Source organism: Heloderma suspectum, chromosome 3 (assembly GCF_057233095.1).
Source record: "Heloderma suspectum isolate Gila_16-S chromosome 3, 16-S_ref, whole genome shotgun sequence".
In the NCBI taxonomy this organism is placed as follows: domain Eukaryota; kingdom Metazoa; phylum Chordata; class Lepidosauria; order Squamata; family Helodermatidae; genus Heloderma; species Heloderma suspectum.
Genome location: NC_139460.1, coordinates 17,259,720 through 17,277,281, shown reverse-complemented (window position 1 = coordinate 17,277,281; position 17,562 = coordinate 17,259,720). Strand labels below are relative to the sequence as shown.

The 17,562-nt window shown below is 44.5% G+C and overlaps 1 protein-coding gene across 2 annotated transcripts in view; it reads right to left on the bottom strand.

Moving 5' to 3' along the window:
* Positions 1-17,562, bottom strand: part of TYR (tyrosinase) — an 86,768-nt gene that overhangs the window by 50,932 nt on the left and 18,274 nt on the right. For both annotated transcript variants that reach the window (XM_084841606.1, XM_084841605.1), the window contains exon 2: positions 16,423-16,639. In XM_084841606.1, the coding sequence (XP_084697732.1) occupies positions 16,423-16,639 (217 nt within the window). The remainder of the gene's footprint in view (positions 1-16,422; positions 16,640-17,562) is intronic.

Here is a 17,562-nt window from a genome sequence, read left to right as displayed (position 1 = left end):
TCTTTTTTTGACGTACTATCCAGTAGGTGCTGCAGATCCTCATAGAACCGATCTACTTCTGCTTCTTCAGCATCTGTGGTTGGGGCGTATATTTGGATCACTGTGATGTTAAATGGCTTACCCTGAATTCGAATTGAGATCATTCTGTCATTTTTTGGATTGTATCCAAGCACTGCTTTAGCCACTTGATTATTAATTATGAAGGCTACTCCATTTCTTCTGTGGTCCTCTTGTCCACAGTAGTAGATCTTGTGGTCATTTGATGTGAAGTGGCCCATTCCAGTCCATTTCAGTTCACTGACACCCAAAATGTCTATATTTAATCTTGACATCTCCCCAATAACCACATCCAATTTGCCCTGGCTCATAGATCTTACATTCCAGGTTCCTATGGTGTGTTGACCTTTAGAACATCGGATTCGTCATTCACCACCAGCACCATCGGCTGCTAGCTGTCCTTTCGGCTTTGAGCTAGCTGCGTCATCACATCTGGGGCTAGTTGAACTTATCCTCTGTTCCTCCCCAGTAGCATTTTGACCATCTTCCAACCTGGGAGTCCCATCTTCCCATGGTTTACCGACATATCTCTGGTTGTACTGATCCATTTAGTTTTCATGGCAAGAATACTGGGGTGGTTGCCATTTCCTTTCCCAGGGATCGTATTTAGTCTGACCTCTCTGCCATGACCTTCCCGTCTTGGGTGTCCCTTCACAGTTTAGCTCATGATGTCATTGAGGTGCTCAAGCTCCAGCACTATGACAAGGTAACGATCTCCTTTGCTGAAGAAGGTACAATTGTTGTTGTTCAGTCGTTCAGTCATGTCCGACTCTTCGTGACCCCATGGACCATAGCACGCCAGGCCTTCCTGTCCTGCGCTCTCTCCCGGAGCGTGCTCAAGTTCATATTCATTGCATCCGTGATGCTATCTAGCCATCTCATCCTCTGCCGTCCCCTTCTCCTTTTGCCTTCAGTCTTTCCCAGCATCAGGGTCTTTTCCAGGGAGTTTTCTCTTCGCATTAGGTGGCCAAAATATTGGAGCTTCAGCTTCATTATCTGTCCTTCCAATGAGCACTCAGGGTTGATTTCCTTTAGGATGGACTGATTTGACCTCCTTGCAGTCCAGGGCACTCCTAAGAGTCTTCTCCAGCACCACAGTTCGAAAGCATCAATTCTTCGGCGCTCAGCCTTCCTTATAGTCCAGCTCTCACAGCCATACATTACTACTGGGAAAACCATAGCTTTGATTAGACGGACCTTTGTCGGCAAGGTGATGTCTCTGCTTCTTACTATGCTGTCTAGGTTTGCCATAGCTTTCCTCCCAAGGAGCAAGCGTCTTTGAATTTCATGGCTACAGTCACTGTCTGCGGTGATCTTGGAGCCCAAGAAAGTAAAATCTGTCACTGCTTCCATTTCTTCCCCTTCTATATGCCAGGAAGTGATGCGGCCAGATGCCATGATCTTAGTTTTTTTAATGTTGAGTTTCAAACCAGCTTTTGCACTCTCCTCTTTCACCCTCAACAAGAGGCTCTTGAGATCCTCTTCGCTTTCTGCCATTAGGGTGGTATCGTCTGCATATCGGAGGTTGTTGATAATTCTCCCAGCAATCTTAATTCCGACCTCTGATTCATCCAGCCTGGCATTTCTCATGATGTACTCTGCATATAAGTTAAATAAGCAGGGTGACAATATGCAGCCTTGTCGTACTCCTTCCCCAATTTTGAACCAATCGGTTGTTCCATGTCTGGTTCTTACTGTTGCTTCTTGACCCTCATACAGGTTTCTCAGCAGACAGGTAAGGTGGTCTGGTACTCCCATCACTTTAAGAATTTGCCACAGTTTGTTGTGATCCACACAATCAAAGGCTTTAGCGTAGTCAATGAAGCAGGAATAGACGTTTTTCTGGAATTCTCTTGCTTTCTCCATGATGCAGCGAATGTTGGCGATTTGATCTCTAGTTCCTCTGCCTCTTCGAAACCCAGCTTGTACTTCTGGTAGTTCTCGGTTCGCATACTGCTGAAGCCTAGCTTGTAGGATTTTGAGCATAACCTTGCTGGCATGTGAAATGAGCGCAATTGTGCGGTAGTTTGAACACTCTTTGGCGTTGCCCTTCTTTGGAATTGGAATGTAAACTGACCTTTTCCAGTCTTGTGGCCACTGTTGAGTGTTCCAGATTTGTTGGCATATTGAATGCAGCACTTTAACAGCATCATCTTTTAGGATTTTAAATAGCTCGGCTGGAATACTGTCATCTCCGCTAGCTTTGTTGTTACTAATGCTTCCTAAGGCCCACTTGACTTCACTCTCTAGGATGTCGGGCTCAAGTTCAGTGACCACACTATCATGGCTATCAGGGACATTCAGATCTTTCCTGTATAGTTCTTCTGTGTATTCTTGCCACCTCTTCTTAATCTCATCTGCTTCTGTTAGGTCCCTGCCTTCTTTGTCCTTTATCATGCCCGTCTTTGCACAAAACGTTCCCTTGAGATCTCCAATTTTCTTGAAGAGATCTCTAGTCTTTCCCATTCTGTTGTTTTCCTCAATTTCTTTGCATTGTTCATTTAAGAAGACCTTCTTGTCTCTCCTTGCTATACTCTGGAACTCTGCATTCAGTTGGGTATATCTTCCCCTTTCTTCCTTGCTTTTCGCTTCCCTTCTTTCGTGAGCTACTTGTAAAGCCTCATCAGACAGCCACTTGGCTTTCTTGCATTTCTTTTTCTTTGGGATGGATTGAGTTGCTGCCTCCTGAACAATGTTACGGACCTCTGTCCATAGTTCCTCAGGCACTCTGTCTATCAGGTCTAATCCCTGAAATCTATTCCTCACCTCCACTGTATATTCATCAGGGATATGATTTAGGTCATACCTGAACGGTTTAGTGGTTTTCCCGACGTTCTTCAATTTAAGCCGAAATTTTGCAAGAAACAGCTCATGATCTGAGCCACAGTCAGCTCCAGGTCTTGTTTTGACTGACTGTATGGAGCTTCTCCATCTTTGGCTGCAAAGGACATAATCAATCTGATTTCGATATTGACCATCTGGTGATGTCCATGTGTAGAGTCGCCTCTTCTGCTGTTGGAAAAGAGTGTTTGCTATGATCAGCATGTTCTCTTGGCAAAACTCTATTAGCTTTTGTCCTGCTTCATTTTGTACACCAAGGCCATGCCTGCCTGTTATCCCGGTGATTTCTTGACTTCCTACTTTAGCATTCCAATCCCCTATGATGAAGAGGACATCTTTTTTTGGTGTTAGTTCTAGAAGGTGTTGTAGGTCTTCATAGAACCGATCAACCTCAGCTTCTTCGGCCTCAGTGGTTGGGGCATAGACTTGAATTACTGTGATGTTGAATGGTTTGCCTTGGATTCGTACTGAGATCATTCTATCATTTTTAAGATTGTACCCCAGTACTGCTTTTCCCACCCTTTTGTTGACTATGAGTGCTACTCCATTTCTTCTAAGGGATTCTTGCCCACAATAGTAGATATGATAGTCACCTGAATTAAATTCGCCCATGCCTGTCCATTTTAGTTCGCTGATTCCCAAGATGTCGATGTTCAATCTTGCCATCTCATGTTTGACCACCTCCAGCTTACCTTGATTCATTGATCTGACATTCCAGGTTCCTAAACAATATTGTTCTTTACAGCATCGGATTTTCTTTTCACCACCAGACACATCCACAGCTGAGTGTCCTTTCGGCTTTGGCCCAGCCGCTTCACTCTTTCTGGCGCTACTTGGAAATACCCTCTGCTCTTCCCCAGTAGCATATTGGACACCTTCCGACCTGAGGAGCTCATCTTCCGGCGTCATATCTTTTAGCCTTGTGATACGTTCCGTGGGGTTTTCTTGGCAAGAATACTGGAGTGGGTTGCCATTTCCTTCTCCAGTGGACCACATTTTGTCAGAACTCTCTGCCATGACCTGTCCGTCTTGGGTGGCCCTGCATGGCATAGCTTATGGCTTCACTGAGTTACGCAAGCCCCTTCGCCACAACAAGGCAGTGATCCATGAAGGGGAAGGTACAATTAGAAACCCAAAAAAGATGGAAAAGCACAGACTGAATTTGGGGGATTTGTGGGCTTGGGCCTAGGAACAGTTTGCATGGATGGGTTCATGTAGTGTGAATTTGGTAAGTTCACATAAAAATGTGAACTGAATTAATTTCTTCCCCAGCCCTAATATTTATAGATTTATTGTATTACCTCATTTATTGTAGCAGACGTTCATCTCCATACAAACCCAATCTGCTGGTGGAGTCTTTTCTATGGATGGGAGAACCTATCACTTTTGCTTCCTTCTGCATTTGGATTTTTTACATCTCAAGTTCTTTCTTTCCCAAATATGAAGAACTTTCCAAAAGTGGGTCAGTTCTTATCAAAAATGAACTGAAATGGAATTCTCACCCATCTGCATCAGCCAAATTCAATAGCTACAGCTATTCCCAGCATGGAGAGGACCACGATGTACCTGCCTGCCATATAGCTGTTAAAGATGAGGAGATTGTTAGAAAAGAAGAGACACCCACCCTAATTAAGCTCTAACATGTATTTATTGCTTAATTTATTTATTTGTTACATTTATATGCCACCTTTCCTCCAAGGAGCCCAAGGTGGCATACAAGATCATCCTCCTCTTCATTTTATCATCACAACAATCCTGTGAGGTAGGTTAGGCTGAGACTCAGTGACTAGTCCAACGTCATCCAATTAGCTTCATGGCCAAGGGACGACTAGCTCCTGGGTCTCCTGTCTTGGTCCAACACTCTAACCACTGGATGAGTACATAGGGATCCAAGCCAAGACTTTGAAGAGGAAAGCATCCAAAGCCCTGGGGCTAGATGGAGAAACCTGTCAGTTTGGGTTTCTGCCACATTTAATTTCTTTTTACTCTCAAGTTCTTTTGGTCCCAAATGTGGAGAACTTTGCAAATTCTTATCAAAATTGAATTTAAGCAAAATTCTCACCCATCCGCACCAGCCAAATTCAGTAAGTACATCTGTTCCCAGGATGGAGAGGGCCATGTTTTACCTGCATGCTATAGAGCTGTTAAGGATGAGGTACCTGTCAGAAAAAAGAGGCAGCAACTCTAATTAAGGACAAGATTTAGCCATTTGGATGGCTTTGAAAGGGGATTAGACAAATTCCTGGAGGAGAAGGCTATCAATGGCTACTAGTCTAGTATGAGAGGTAGTATACCTATCTACACCACTTGCAGGGGAACATGGGCAGGAGTGTGCTATTGCACTCAAGTCCTGCTTGTGGGTTTCCTGTGGGCAGCTGGTTGGCCACTGTGTGAACAGAATGCTGGACTAGATGGACCCTTGGTCTAATCCAGCACTGCTCTTCTTCTTAAGGACTAACATGGTTGAAAAAATAGGGATTCAAACCCAGACTTTTAGAGCTAAGCAAAGCCTGATGGGCCTGGATTTATTTATTTATTTCATTTTTATACCACCCAACAGCTGAAGCTCTCTGGGTGGTTCACAAAATTAAAACCACAAAAATCCAACAGAAAATACCATATAAAATATAATAGATTAAAACTACAGAATAAAAATACAACCAGAGTAAAACCTGGCAGCCGTGTAGATATATAAAATGCAATAGCGGATTTAAGACAGCAGAGCAAAAAAAACAACAACCCTGGAATGCTAAAATGCTAAAAATGCCTAGGGAAAATAAAAAAAATCTTTACCTGGCACTGGAAAGAGTACAATGTAGGCACCAGACAAACCTCTCTAGGGAGTTCGTTCTGCAACTGGGGTACCACAGTAGAGAATGTCCTTTTCCTGGTAGCCACCTGCCTTACCTCTTTGGGTTGAAAAAATCCTCCTCCTGGATGGATGAATTTGTTAGTTTCTCTCACATTCAGTTATTTAAATCTGAAGTTCCTTTTGTCCCCAAACCTTTTGTAACCAAAACCAATCTGAAATCAAATCCTCTCCCATCCTTTCTTGCACCTGACAGAAACTCTTCCCCGAGGAAAACAAATAAGCCAAATGCTGTCAATGCAAAGTGAAAGGCAGCTGTGAGTTCATCAGCTGCTAGACAGTTCCCTCTGCCCAAACACCTAGTTGCATGCTGAAAATGTTTGAGCTCTAGGAAGAACAGCAGAAACTGCACAAGCTAAAAAAATGTGACTAAGGCTGAAGGAAGAGGGGAAGGAGGCACAGGCCTGAGGTAAGGATGCAGATGAGACAGTCGACAAATTAGGTCCAAAGGGATGGAGAAAGGGAAAAAGCAGAGGCCAAGGTGAAAAACAAAGGAAGTTGGGTCTTGGGTGAAAAAGCAGCTGGGGAAGAAAAATAGTGCTGAAACCCTCACTCAGCTATAGGCAGTTCCTCATTATGGTTACATTTCCATACACATCCATCTATTTCCATATGCATCCCCAATATTTGGTGGGCATCTCACTAGCTGAATATAAAATGTAAGAATGGGTATTCTTCTGTTTGCAAAACAGAAAGCCACGGTGGCATACACAACTTTCTGTTTGCATTGCGGTTAAAGTTGGGTTTCAGTCCCAGCAGGATAAATCTCTTAAGAGGATCAGAAAATGGCAACTTAGGGGGCAATGGAAACCTTGCACGAAAATGTGTATCTTTCTCTGCTAAAACGGGGTTTTAAATACAATTATTGCTTTGCCACAGTCTAAATCCCTGACTCCAAGGTGCTGGGTCAAATCTGTTTTCCATTATCCTCTGCACATATTGATGGCATAAGCCCTATTATTTAAGTGCAAGCATTGCCAGATGTGTACGTTGGTTTTCCTCACTGCTCAGTCACCTCTGCCTGTTGTGTTTACATGGTAATCACTTCTTCCGATGGTTCCCCCACAATCTGGAAAGCTTTAGGATCTGATGGATCTCTAGAAAGTGGTAAGTCAGGAGAGTGCATTTGGAAAATAAACCATATTAAAAGGAACCCTGGAAACCCCGGAGAACCCTGGAAACCCTGGAGAGATGGTTATTTTCATGTCAAAAAAAGAATATGAGACTCGTGCCTGTTAAGTATGGAAGAGGCGCTTCACTATGCATGTACACCACCATCCAGATGATGCCCACAGGGCAAATAGCAATTTGGGGGGATTTTAATTGGGGAAAATGAAATGGTCCTGATCTGAATTCCCCTCCTGCACTGCTACTGTTAGGGAGCAATCCTATGGCCACTAGTCAGTGGCTAGATGGCCATAGGATATGTGGTTTTTGGGGAACCAACCTTGGAGCCTGTGCTCCAAGGTTGGTTCCCAGAGAACTGACCTCACTCCACCCCCACCCCCTTCAGCGTTGCCTTGCAGGCAGCATAGAATGGCCTCTTACTCCCTGCCTGGAAGAGGAGTGCGGAGCAGCCAAAACCGGGCATTCCAGAGGCTGTTCTGGGGCTGGGAAGGCGGAGATACCAGTATGACACTCCTATGTGTCATTTGCCAGCTTCCTCCCCTGCTCCGCCTTCCCACAGCTAGACAGCCGAAATCGGCTGTCAAGACGCAAACGATCCCCTCTGTGCTTCTCCTGCCCTGCATTGGACAGGCGGTCGCCTCCAAGTTCGGAGATGGCTGCCTATCCCCATAGGATTGCATCCTTAACACTCCTAAAAAACCACAGGGCAGCCTATTCACCAAGCTTCCTCATCACAGGTAGTTTGGCCCTATGTTACAGAGTTAAAAACATCAGATAAAGGCTATGTTGTAACTTGCACCAAACCCACAGGAAAAGCTGATGAATAAAGACAAAATCCAGTCCAGGTTAACCACATTCTAACCACATGAACTTGATGGCCTTGTAGGCCCCTTCCAACCCTACTATTCTATGATTCACATTGATTTCAGCATGTGAGAGAGCAATGTTTCAAATTCCTATTGAAGTGAATGTGATCAATAGCGTGCTTCCTTCCACAACAAACTGCTGTGCATTGGCAATCTAAATCAGAGTACCGCTAGCTCATCAACCATGTTCAAAGGGACAACCCACTTTCCAGACACTGCTACTCTGCACGGACTGGTAGGAGGCACACCACTGGAGAAAAAAGTAGAGAAAGAGCAGATCTCATGTTTAGATTCTACCCTTAGGAAGTGTATATCAAGTGTGTTTAATAAGCCCTATTTGGCCTTATCCTCCACTCAATATTAGCCATGTGGAGAAGGAGATAACATTCTGGAACAAAATTACAATACAAACCTATACCTAAGAACTCAGAAGTAAGTCCCCTTGAGTTCAATAGGGCTTACTCCCAGGTAAGTGGATTTATAATTGCAACCCTGTGTAACTCCTGGTATTTACTTTATATCCTAAATAAGATTTTACTTTCTTGGGCTCCAAGATCACCACAGACGGTGACTGTAGCCATGAAATTAAAAGACGCTTGCTCCTTGGGAGGAAAGCTATGGCAAACCTAGACAGCATAGGAAAAAGCAGAGACATCACCTTGATGACAAAGGTCCATCTAATCAAAGCTATGGTTTTCCCAGTAGTAATGTATGGCTGTGAGAGCTGGACTATAAGGAAGGCTGAGCGCCGAAGAATTGATGCTTTCGAACTGTGGTGCTGGAGAAGACTCTTCCGAGTCCCCTGGACTGCAAGGAGGTCAAATCAGTCCATCCTAAAGGAAATCAACCCTGAGTGCTCATTGGAAGGACAGATACTGAAGCTGAAGCTCACATATTTTGGCCACCTAATGCGAAGAGAAAACTCCCTGGAAAAGACCCTGATGCTGGGAAAGATTGAAGGCAAAAGGAGAAGGGGATGGCAGAGGATGAGATGGCTATAGCATCACCGATGCAATGAATATGAACTTGAGCACACTCCGGGACGGAGTGGAGGACAGGAAGGCCTGGCGTGCTATGGTCCATGGGGTCACGAAGAGTTGGACATGACTTAACAACAACAACAAATACTTATGTATATAAACTTATGTGCATTTTCAATGATTTATGAATTTTGTTTTAAAGTGAGTCTTAGTTTGATGAGAGCCTCGTGTGGCGCAGATTGGTAGGCGGCAGTATTGCAAGTGAAACTCTCCCCGCGACCTGAGTTCAATCCCAGCAGAAGCTGGGTCCCAGGTAGCCGGCTCAGGTCGACTCAGCCTTCCATCCTTCCGAGGTTGGTAAAATGAGTACCCCGCTTGCTGGGGGAAAGGTAGTCATGACTGGGGAAGGCAATGGAAAACCACCCCGCTATAGTCTGCCACGAAAATGCCAGCACAAGCAGCGTCCCTCTAGGGGTCATACAGGTGGAACCTTTCCTTTTTCCTAGTTTGATGAAGTGAGTCGGAGGGAGCAATCCCATGGCCACTAGTCAGCGACTAATAGCACCCAATACAGCTCTAATAGCACCCAGTAGCGTCTTCAGAAACATGTAGGAAGAAAGCCAGACTATAAAGCACATGGTCTTCAGTGTCTATACACTAATGCCCAGAGAATGGGAAACAAACAGAATGAACTTGAACTCTTAACACAGGAGGGAAATTATGACTTCAGAGGTGTAACTGAAACTTGGTGGGATGACTCCCATGATGGGAATACAGCAGTTGAAGGATATAACTTGTTCAAAAAGAACAGGAGGAACAGAAAGGGAGGTGGAGTTGCACTATATGTTAAAAATACATATCTTTGCACAGAAATACATGAGGATGAGCTTGGTAGCCCCATCGAGAGCATCTGGGTTAAAATAAATGGAGCAAAGAATAAAAGGAACATGGCGGTTGGAGTCTACTACCAGCCACCCAATCAAGGAGAAGACAAGGATGAAACTTTTGAAAAGCAAATTGCCAAGGTTTCAAGGAAGCGTGATGTATTAGTTATGGGGGACTTCAATTTCCCCGATATTTTTTGGGAGACAAATTCTGCAAAACATGGCACCTCCAAGAGATTACTGACTTATGTTGCTGATAATTTCCTCCCACAGAAAGTAGAGGAAGGAACGAGAGGATCAGCTATCCTTGACTTGATCCTAACCAACAGAGATGACTTAGCGGATAAAGTAGCAGTTACAGGAACTCTAGGGGAAAGCGACCATGTTATACTTGAGGTCTTGGTTCTAAAGGAAGCAAAAGCTGAGTGTAGCCAAACGCGTACCCCTGATTTTAGGAAAGCCAATTTTAATAAACTCAGAACAATGCTAAGTAAGGTCCTGTGGCAAGCGACTCTAATGAGAAAAGGAGTCCAAGCTGGGTGGGAGTTTTTTAAAAAGGAAATCCTAAAGGCACAATTACAAACAATTCCAACAAGAAGAAAAGGTAGAAGACAACAGAAGAAGCCAATGTGGCTTCACAAAAAGCTTAGAGGTGACCTGGAAACAAAAAAGGACACATAGGAAGTGGAAGGAAGGCCAAGCGACAAAGGAAGAGTACAGGCAGGTAGCACAGAATTGCAGGGATGGCATCAGGAAGGCTAAAGCGGAGAATGAGCTGAGGTTAGCCAGGGATGCTAAAAGCAACAGAAAGGCTTTCTTCAGATATGTGCATAGTAAAAGACAGAGGAAACAAATGGTGGTTCAGCTATTAAATAAGGATAGCAAAATGATAACAGATGACAATTGACAAGGAAAAGGAAGAAGTGCTCAATTCCTACTTAGGCTCAGTCTTCTCCCAAAAGAGGGTCTATGAGCCCCCTGGCAAAGGAGAAGTACAGGCTGAAGGGGCAGGATTGCAGCTTGAGATCGATAGGCATATGTTCAAGGAACACCTAATTACTTTGAATGAGTTCAAATCTCCACGGCCAGATGAACTGCATCCTAGAGTAATAAAGGAACTGGCAGAAGAACTCTCGGAACCACTGTCTATTATCTTTGAGAAATCATGGAGGACAGGGGAAGTGCCAGATGATTGGAGGAGGGCTAACGTTGTCCCTATCTTCAAAAAGGGTAAAAAGGAGGAACCTGGGAACTACAGACCAGTCAGTCTGATATCAATCCCTGGGAAAATTCTGGAGCAGATTATAAAGCAATCCATCTGTAAGCACCTTGAAAACAATGCAGTGTTTACTCAAAGCCAACATGGATTTGTCAAGAACAAATCCTGCCAGATGAATCTGATCTCATTTTTGAATCAGGTAACCTCCCTTGTGGTCTGTGGGAATGCTGTGGACATCATGTACCTCGACTTCAGCAGAGCTTTTGACAAAGTGCTCCATGATACCCTGATTAGCAAACTAGCTCAAAGTGGGCAAGATGAAACAACTCTCAGGTGGATCCACAGTTGGCTACAGAATCAGAGTCAAAGAGTGCTTATCAATGGGTTCTTCTCAAACTGGGGAGAGGTAATGAATGGGGTACCACACGGCTCAGTCCTGGTCCCAGCGCTCTTCAACATTTTTATTAATGACTTGGATAAGGAGGTGCAGGGAACAGTTATCAGATTTGCAGATTACACAAAATTGGGTGGGATAGCAAATATCCTGGAAGATAGAAACAGAATTCAAAGTGATCTTGATAGGCTGGAATGCTGGGCAGAAAACAACAGAATGACATTTAATAGGGATAAATGCCAAGTTCTGCACCTAGGAAAAAGAAACCAAATGCACAGTTACAAGATGGGGAAAAGTTGGCTCAACAATACTACAAGCAAGAAGGATCTTGGAATTGTTGTCGATCACAAGCTGAATATGAGCCACCAATGTGATGTGGCTGCAAAAAAAAGGCAAATGCTACTTTGGGCTGTGTTAATAGAAGTATAGCTTCCAAATCATGTGAAGTACTAGTTCCCCTCTACTCAGCACTGGTTAGGCCTCATCTGGAGTACTGTGTCCAGTTCTGGGCACCGCACTTTAAGAAGGATGCAGACAAGCTGGTGAGGGTTCAGAGGAGGGCAACAAAGATGATCAGGGGACTGGAAACAAAGCCCTATGAAGAGAGACTGAAAGAACTGGGCATGTTCAGCCTTGAGAAGAGAAGACTGAGGGGAGATATGATAGCGCTCTTCAAGTACTTGAAAGGCTGTCACAGAGAGGAAGGCCAGGATCTCTTCTGGATCATCCCAGAGCACAGGAATAATGGGCTCAAGTGACACGAAGCCAGATTCCAGCTGAACATCAGGAAAAACTTCCTGACTGTTAGAGCAATATGACAATGGAATTAATACCCTAGGGAGGTGGTGGGCTCTTCTACACTGGAAGCATTCAAGATGAGGCTGGACAGCCACCTGTCAGGGATGCTTTGACTTAGATGCCTGCATTGAGCAGGGGGTTGGACTTGATGGTCTCATAGGCCCCTTCCAACCCTACTATTCTATGATTCTATGATTCTATGACTAGACGGCCACAGGATATGTGGGTTCCGAGAGAACCAACTCCCCCTCCTCGCTGTCTCGCAGGCATGACGCCATGCTCCGTGCTCAGAAGAGGAGTGCGGAGTGACCAAAACGGGGTGTTCTGGGGCGGCGAAGGCAGAAATGCCAATATGACATATGCAGGGCAGGAGAAGCACAGAGGGAATGATCCCCTCTGTGCTTCTCCTGCCCTGCATTGGATAGGCAGTTGCCTCTGAGTTTGGAGGTGGCCACCCACCCCCATAGGATTGGGCCCTTAGTTTGAAAAAGAGCTGTTGCAGATTGCCTCTCAAAACTAGGGATGTACGAAAGTCACTTACTTTGAACGAAATTTGATTCACGGTGGAGGGGAGGCGCTCCGTCCCTCCCCCAAAATTCGGGCGGGGGGGAGGCGCTCCATCCCTCCCCCCTGAAATTCTGGCCGTTTGGGCCGCAAATGGCGGCGGCCGTAGCCGCTGCCGTTTGCATCCCTGCAGTCAGTCGTGATAGGCTACGTAAATGTTTATGTAGCCTATCATGGCTGAGTAAAACAAAAACAAAAACACCGCGCGTACGCAAATAGCAGCGCCCATGGGCGCCACCATTTGTGTTCCTTATTTTGGCACGTCTAGTCTACGTAAACATTTACGTAGACTATGGCAAAAATAAGGGGAACGCAAATAGCGTAGGCACTACGCTATTTGCGTTCCCCTTATTTTCACCGTAGTCTATGTAAATGTTTACGTAGAGTAGACGTGCCAAATGGCGGCACCCATGGGCGCCGCCATTTGCGTATGCGCGGTTTTTGTTGTTTTGTTTTTACTCAGCCGTGATAGGCTACGTAAACAATTATGTAGCCTATCACGGTATTTTTTAAAAATCTAGCCGTGATAGGCTACGTAAATCTTTACGTAGCCTATCACATTTTTTTGTTTTTTTTGTTTTTTTACTGGAAATGGCGGCGGTGGCAGCTGGTCGGAAGACCGGCCACCGCCACCGCCCCGCCGCCGCTGCCGCCAGGAGGATTCTCCCAAGGTAAGTCCTGTCCCGGGGGGGGCGGGGGGCAGACCGTTTCGCCACCAATTTCGGGGGGCCGAATGCGCTGGCATTCGGCCTTCCCGAGATTCGTGGTGAAATTCTCTGACATCCCTACTCAAAACTCTCCACCTTATTCTTGAGCAGAGAAATTGGGTGAACAATTTCACCCAGTTTTTCCAAGTGAAGGAGAAATTCTCCAACAGTTTCTCATAGGTATAGTTCACTCTTTGCAGGGGCAGTAGCACAGTTTCTTTTTTCTATTTCTTTTTTTTTTTGCATTGCCACTGCAAGTGGCAACAGCATTGACAGTGTTGGCAGCCTGGCCCCCATTGTGTGAGGCAGGGAGGGTAGTGTTACATGTCCAGCTGGAAGGAAGAGGTGGAGCTAGTAACATGAGAACATAAGAAGAGCCCTGCTGGATCAGACCAAGGGTCCATCTAGTCCAGCATTCTGTTCACACAGTGGCCAACCAGCTATGCCAAAATCTGTCCTCTAATTTCCTGAAAGTTTTGTTCCCCCATGAAAGAGGCTTCCATTTTTCTGCCTCATTCTCAGGGTGTTTTATAATTTATTTTGAATTTATTTTGGTGGTGGTTTTGAGCTTACCTAATCACTGCAAGATGGCTGAAGGCGCTGTGTGTGTTTTCTTTTTTCTCTCCATTGCTCTACAACCTCCTGGGCTGCACGTGCTTCCTGATATGAAAAAGCCCGATGGGAGGAATTACTTCATGAAGTCTTCCCCTGGGCTTTAACTGAACTGAGAGAAGCTAAAGAGGCTATAGGCGGCTGGTGAGATGATCGTACAATGAAAGACAGGACACCCACACGCTCTCCTCAGCCTCCCTCCTCTTAAGTAAGATAAGCACAAGAAGAACCACAAACACCACCCATGAGAATTGGTCCAAAACATTCTTCTCCTTTGAATTTCTTTTTGAAAGCAACTTATTTTCCATCAAATTGGATAAGAATGGTAGAAAAAAATGTGGAAGACATTTTCAGCACAGCCCTACTTTGAAATGTATCAGGATCTCCCATTTTCTATTAAACAGAATAGAAAGATGTCCTCTTTCTGAAAGATGTCCTTGTGGTTTTTGATTATGAGGTTTCACACTTTTTGCTCTAGATTGGACCAGGAAATACCTCTTCAATAAGGCACTTCCTGTTGGAACTTCCTCCTCTACCAACACTATCAGTGGGTATGGAGGTGCCCTTGAAAGTATTTAACTTTGCCTGGATTGCGCCTTAAGTAAGTAAATTAAATAAGTAGGTACAAAGCAGAATGAAAGCCAAAACTGCCAATTTCAATAATCTATGAAGGTAGGAGCAAGATCATTTTATTTTACCTTTACAATGCGGCCTAGAATTCCTCATGGGAGATGAATGGTAAACATAAATCGTATAGCCATATAACAAATTGTGAGAGCCCCAGAAAGTTTAGATTTACTACTGACTACATTTAAAAAAAAACAAGCTTAAAATGATGGAATATAATATAAATGGAAAATGGAGGGTGTTAATGGCAGTACTCCAGTTAAGTTTAATGGGATAGGATTGCACTGTAAGCCAATATTTTAAGGTGTTCATTAGGTAGAGTTGTCACATTGGCAAAGATGTTCAGCATGATCAATATTTTAGTAAGCAAAGCAACACATCCTGAAGTAGATTGCACAATAAATATGTAGAATCATAGTTTATGTTTCCCAAACAGTGCCCCCCCCCCCCTGCACACATTTACAGTATACCCCAAGCCACCCACCAAAACACTTTTGAAATGACGGAGGGATTCATAAGGCATGAATATCTGTGGTTAAAAGAAATGGGGGGGGGGTAAAAAAACAAAACCCACACACACATCTGACTGGCAATGCCCAAACTATGTGCATGCCTGAATAAGATGTTGAATCCCATCCTTGGAAAACACTGAGACTCTTGTTGAGGCCTTTACACATATAATGTTTGATTGCAATCTTTTGCCTCTTGTGCAGCTACAGTATGATGTTTCTATTCATGTGGGAGGAAGCGTGACATCAGTTATTTGGGCAATTACACTGCATGGAATCAAGTTGACAGACGTTCCTGTAAAATTAATTATTAAGACACATTGGGATGGACCCAGAGATACACACATGGAAGAAATTCTGGCAACGGCACTGTTCTTTCAAGTGTCGCGCATGGGCTAATAGAAGGTTTCACACAACACATTGTAAGTATGCACCTTGAGACATTGGCCTGCTTGATATAATCATATCTTGGCTTAATAAGGAAAGATATGAATGGGCCTTTTGCCCTATGTGCAGCCCCTTTGCAGAATGCTGTGATTAAAACAGGACGTCTCTAATTAACCATGGTTTCCCATTTTGTCAAAATGGGAAATGTTGGGTAGTATCTGATACTGCCACTGCACTGCACTGAAATTAACCCACCACTAGCACCACAGGAAGGTAGTGCTTCCTAAAGCAACCCTGGAAACAAGCAGAAACACTTGTTTCTGGAATGGGACAGGTCAGCAGAGCTCCCTTTAGCAAGCTCCAGTGGCCTGCCTCGTTCCAGAAGTGAGCATTTCCAGTCATTACTATTTGCTTCAGGATCCTCTAACTTTCCCTTGCTCTAGCGGTAGGTCCTGCTAGCATAGGGAAAGCACTGGATACTGCCCTATGGTTAGCAGCTTTGGACTGAGCCAAGGTTTTAAACCATCTTCATACCATGGTTTAAGATCCTGGCTTGTTGCAAAGCTGGTAATGATAGTTTCCTGGTTGAGATGAAATGAGAAACCATGGTTAATTAGAGAATTCCTGGCTTACCGTTGCTTGCTGCTTAGGGAGGTGTGAAGGGGCTGTGTGCACAGGGGGGGAAAATTGTTCAGATCTTAGCTTGTTAAGCCAAGTTAGGGCCATCCAAATGCAGCCATTGTCCAAGAGATTGCACAATGCCTTGTGGAATGCAAAGAACACCACTGGATTTTCAGTTGTCTATTCTCATGCAGAGATCTTGCATGAAGTCAGGAAAAAAGCCTTTCCATGAGCAGGAGGGCACCTCTGGATCCAACCCATTTTCAAGTTAGGAACCTTTTCTTTGTGGGATGAAGTAACATTGATATACTCAAATGCCGCAGTACAAAGCAAAAATTGAGGGTGTGTGTGTGTGTTACCTTCCAAAGTGTTTCTGAAGCTGAAGTTGGCCATTTTGTCCATAGTCCCAGCTTCATACTGCGTCAGACTTAAACAGAATTCAACGTCTGCTGAAGATGGTAGCCTAGGAGTCCTCCCTTTATCGTGGTTCCCAGGATTTCGAAGAATAGGCCCTTCATTTGTGCCATTGCAAAGTTCTTGGCGGCTGTTGTACTCTTCCGATTGGCTGCAAATTACCTACAGGATATACAGAGCATTGGCACCAGTGTCTTGAGCGCTAAGGCAGCTTTTTGTAGTCTGATGTTCTGATCCAGTTAAAGAGGTTGGTGCGTATAAGCAAACATCCACAAGCATCACTTACTGGATCAGGAACTGTGGGCATAAATTAGAAAGTGCATCCAAATATGTTTTTATTTGTTTATGTTATTTGTACAATTTGTATCCTGCCAAATGGGATCCTGCCAAATTTGTATTTCCCCCAAACGGATGCTGTTAATTTGCATCACATTACTCTCATTTCTATTTAAATAAATGCACATTCCTTAACCACATTCTGGTGCAACTGGACACATGTAAATCTATCTTTTCCATTTTTAAAAAAACGTATTTATAAATATCACACAGTACTTCTAAGAATATGCAATAGTAAGAAAACAATCTTGATGGATCCCTCCTATCTGAGTAATACAAGGAACATAGAATAAGGTTTCTCCTGCTTATCTTACAGCACAATCCTATGCTTGATTATCCAGAAGGAGGTTTCACTGTTTTGCATGAGACTTACTCCCAGGTGAACGTGCATAGAATGGAAGGCTGGGAATGTACCTGGGAAGGCACAGATGGTAGAAAGTGTTTCATAAGACACACAGGACCAAGGCCAACAGGTCTAACTTCACTGTATTAGGGCGCAATCCTATGGGGATAGGCGGCCGCCTCCAAACTCGGACGCAACTGCCTATCCAATGCAGGGCAGGAGAAGTGTGGAGGGGATTGTTCCCTCCACACTTCTCCTGCCCTGCATTTGCAACTAGACAGCCAATTTTGGCTCTCTAGCCACAGGAAGGCGGAGCGGGGGAGAAGGCTGCTGGACAACACGTTGGATGTGTCGCACCAGCATTCTGCCTTCCCTGCCTCAGGGACCTGAGAACACCCCGCTCCGC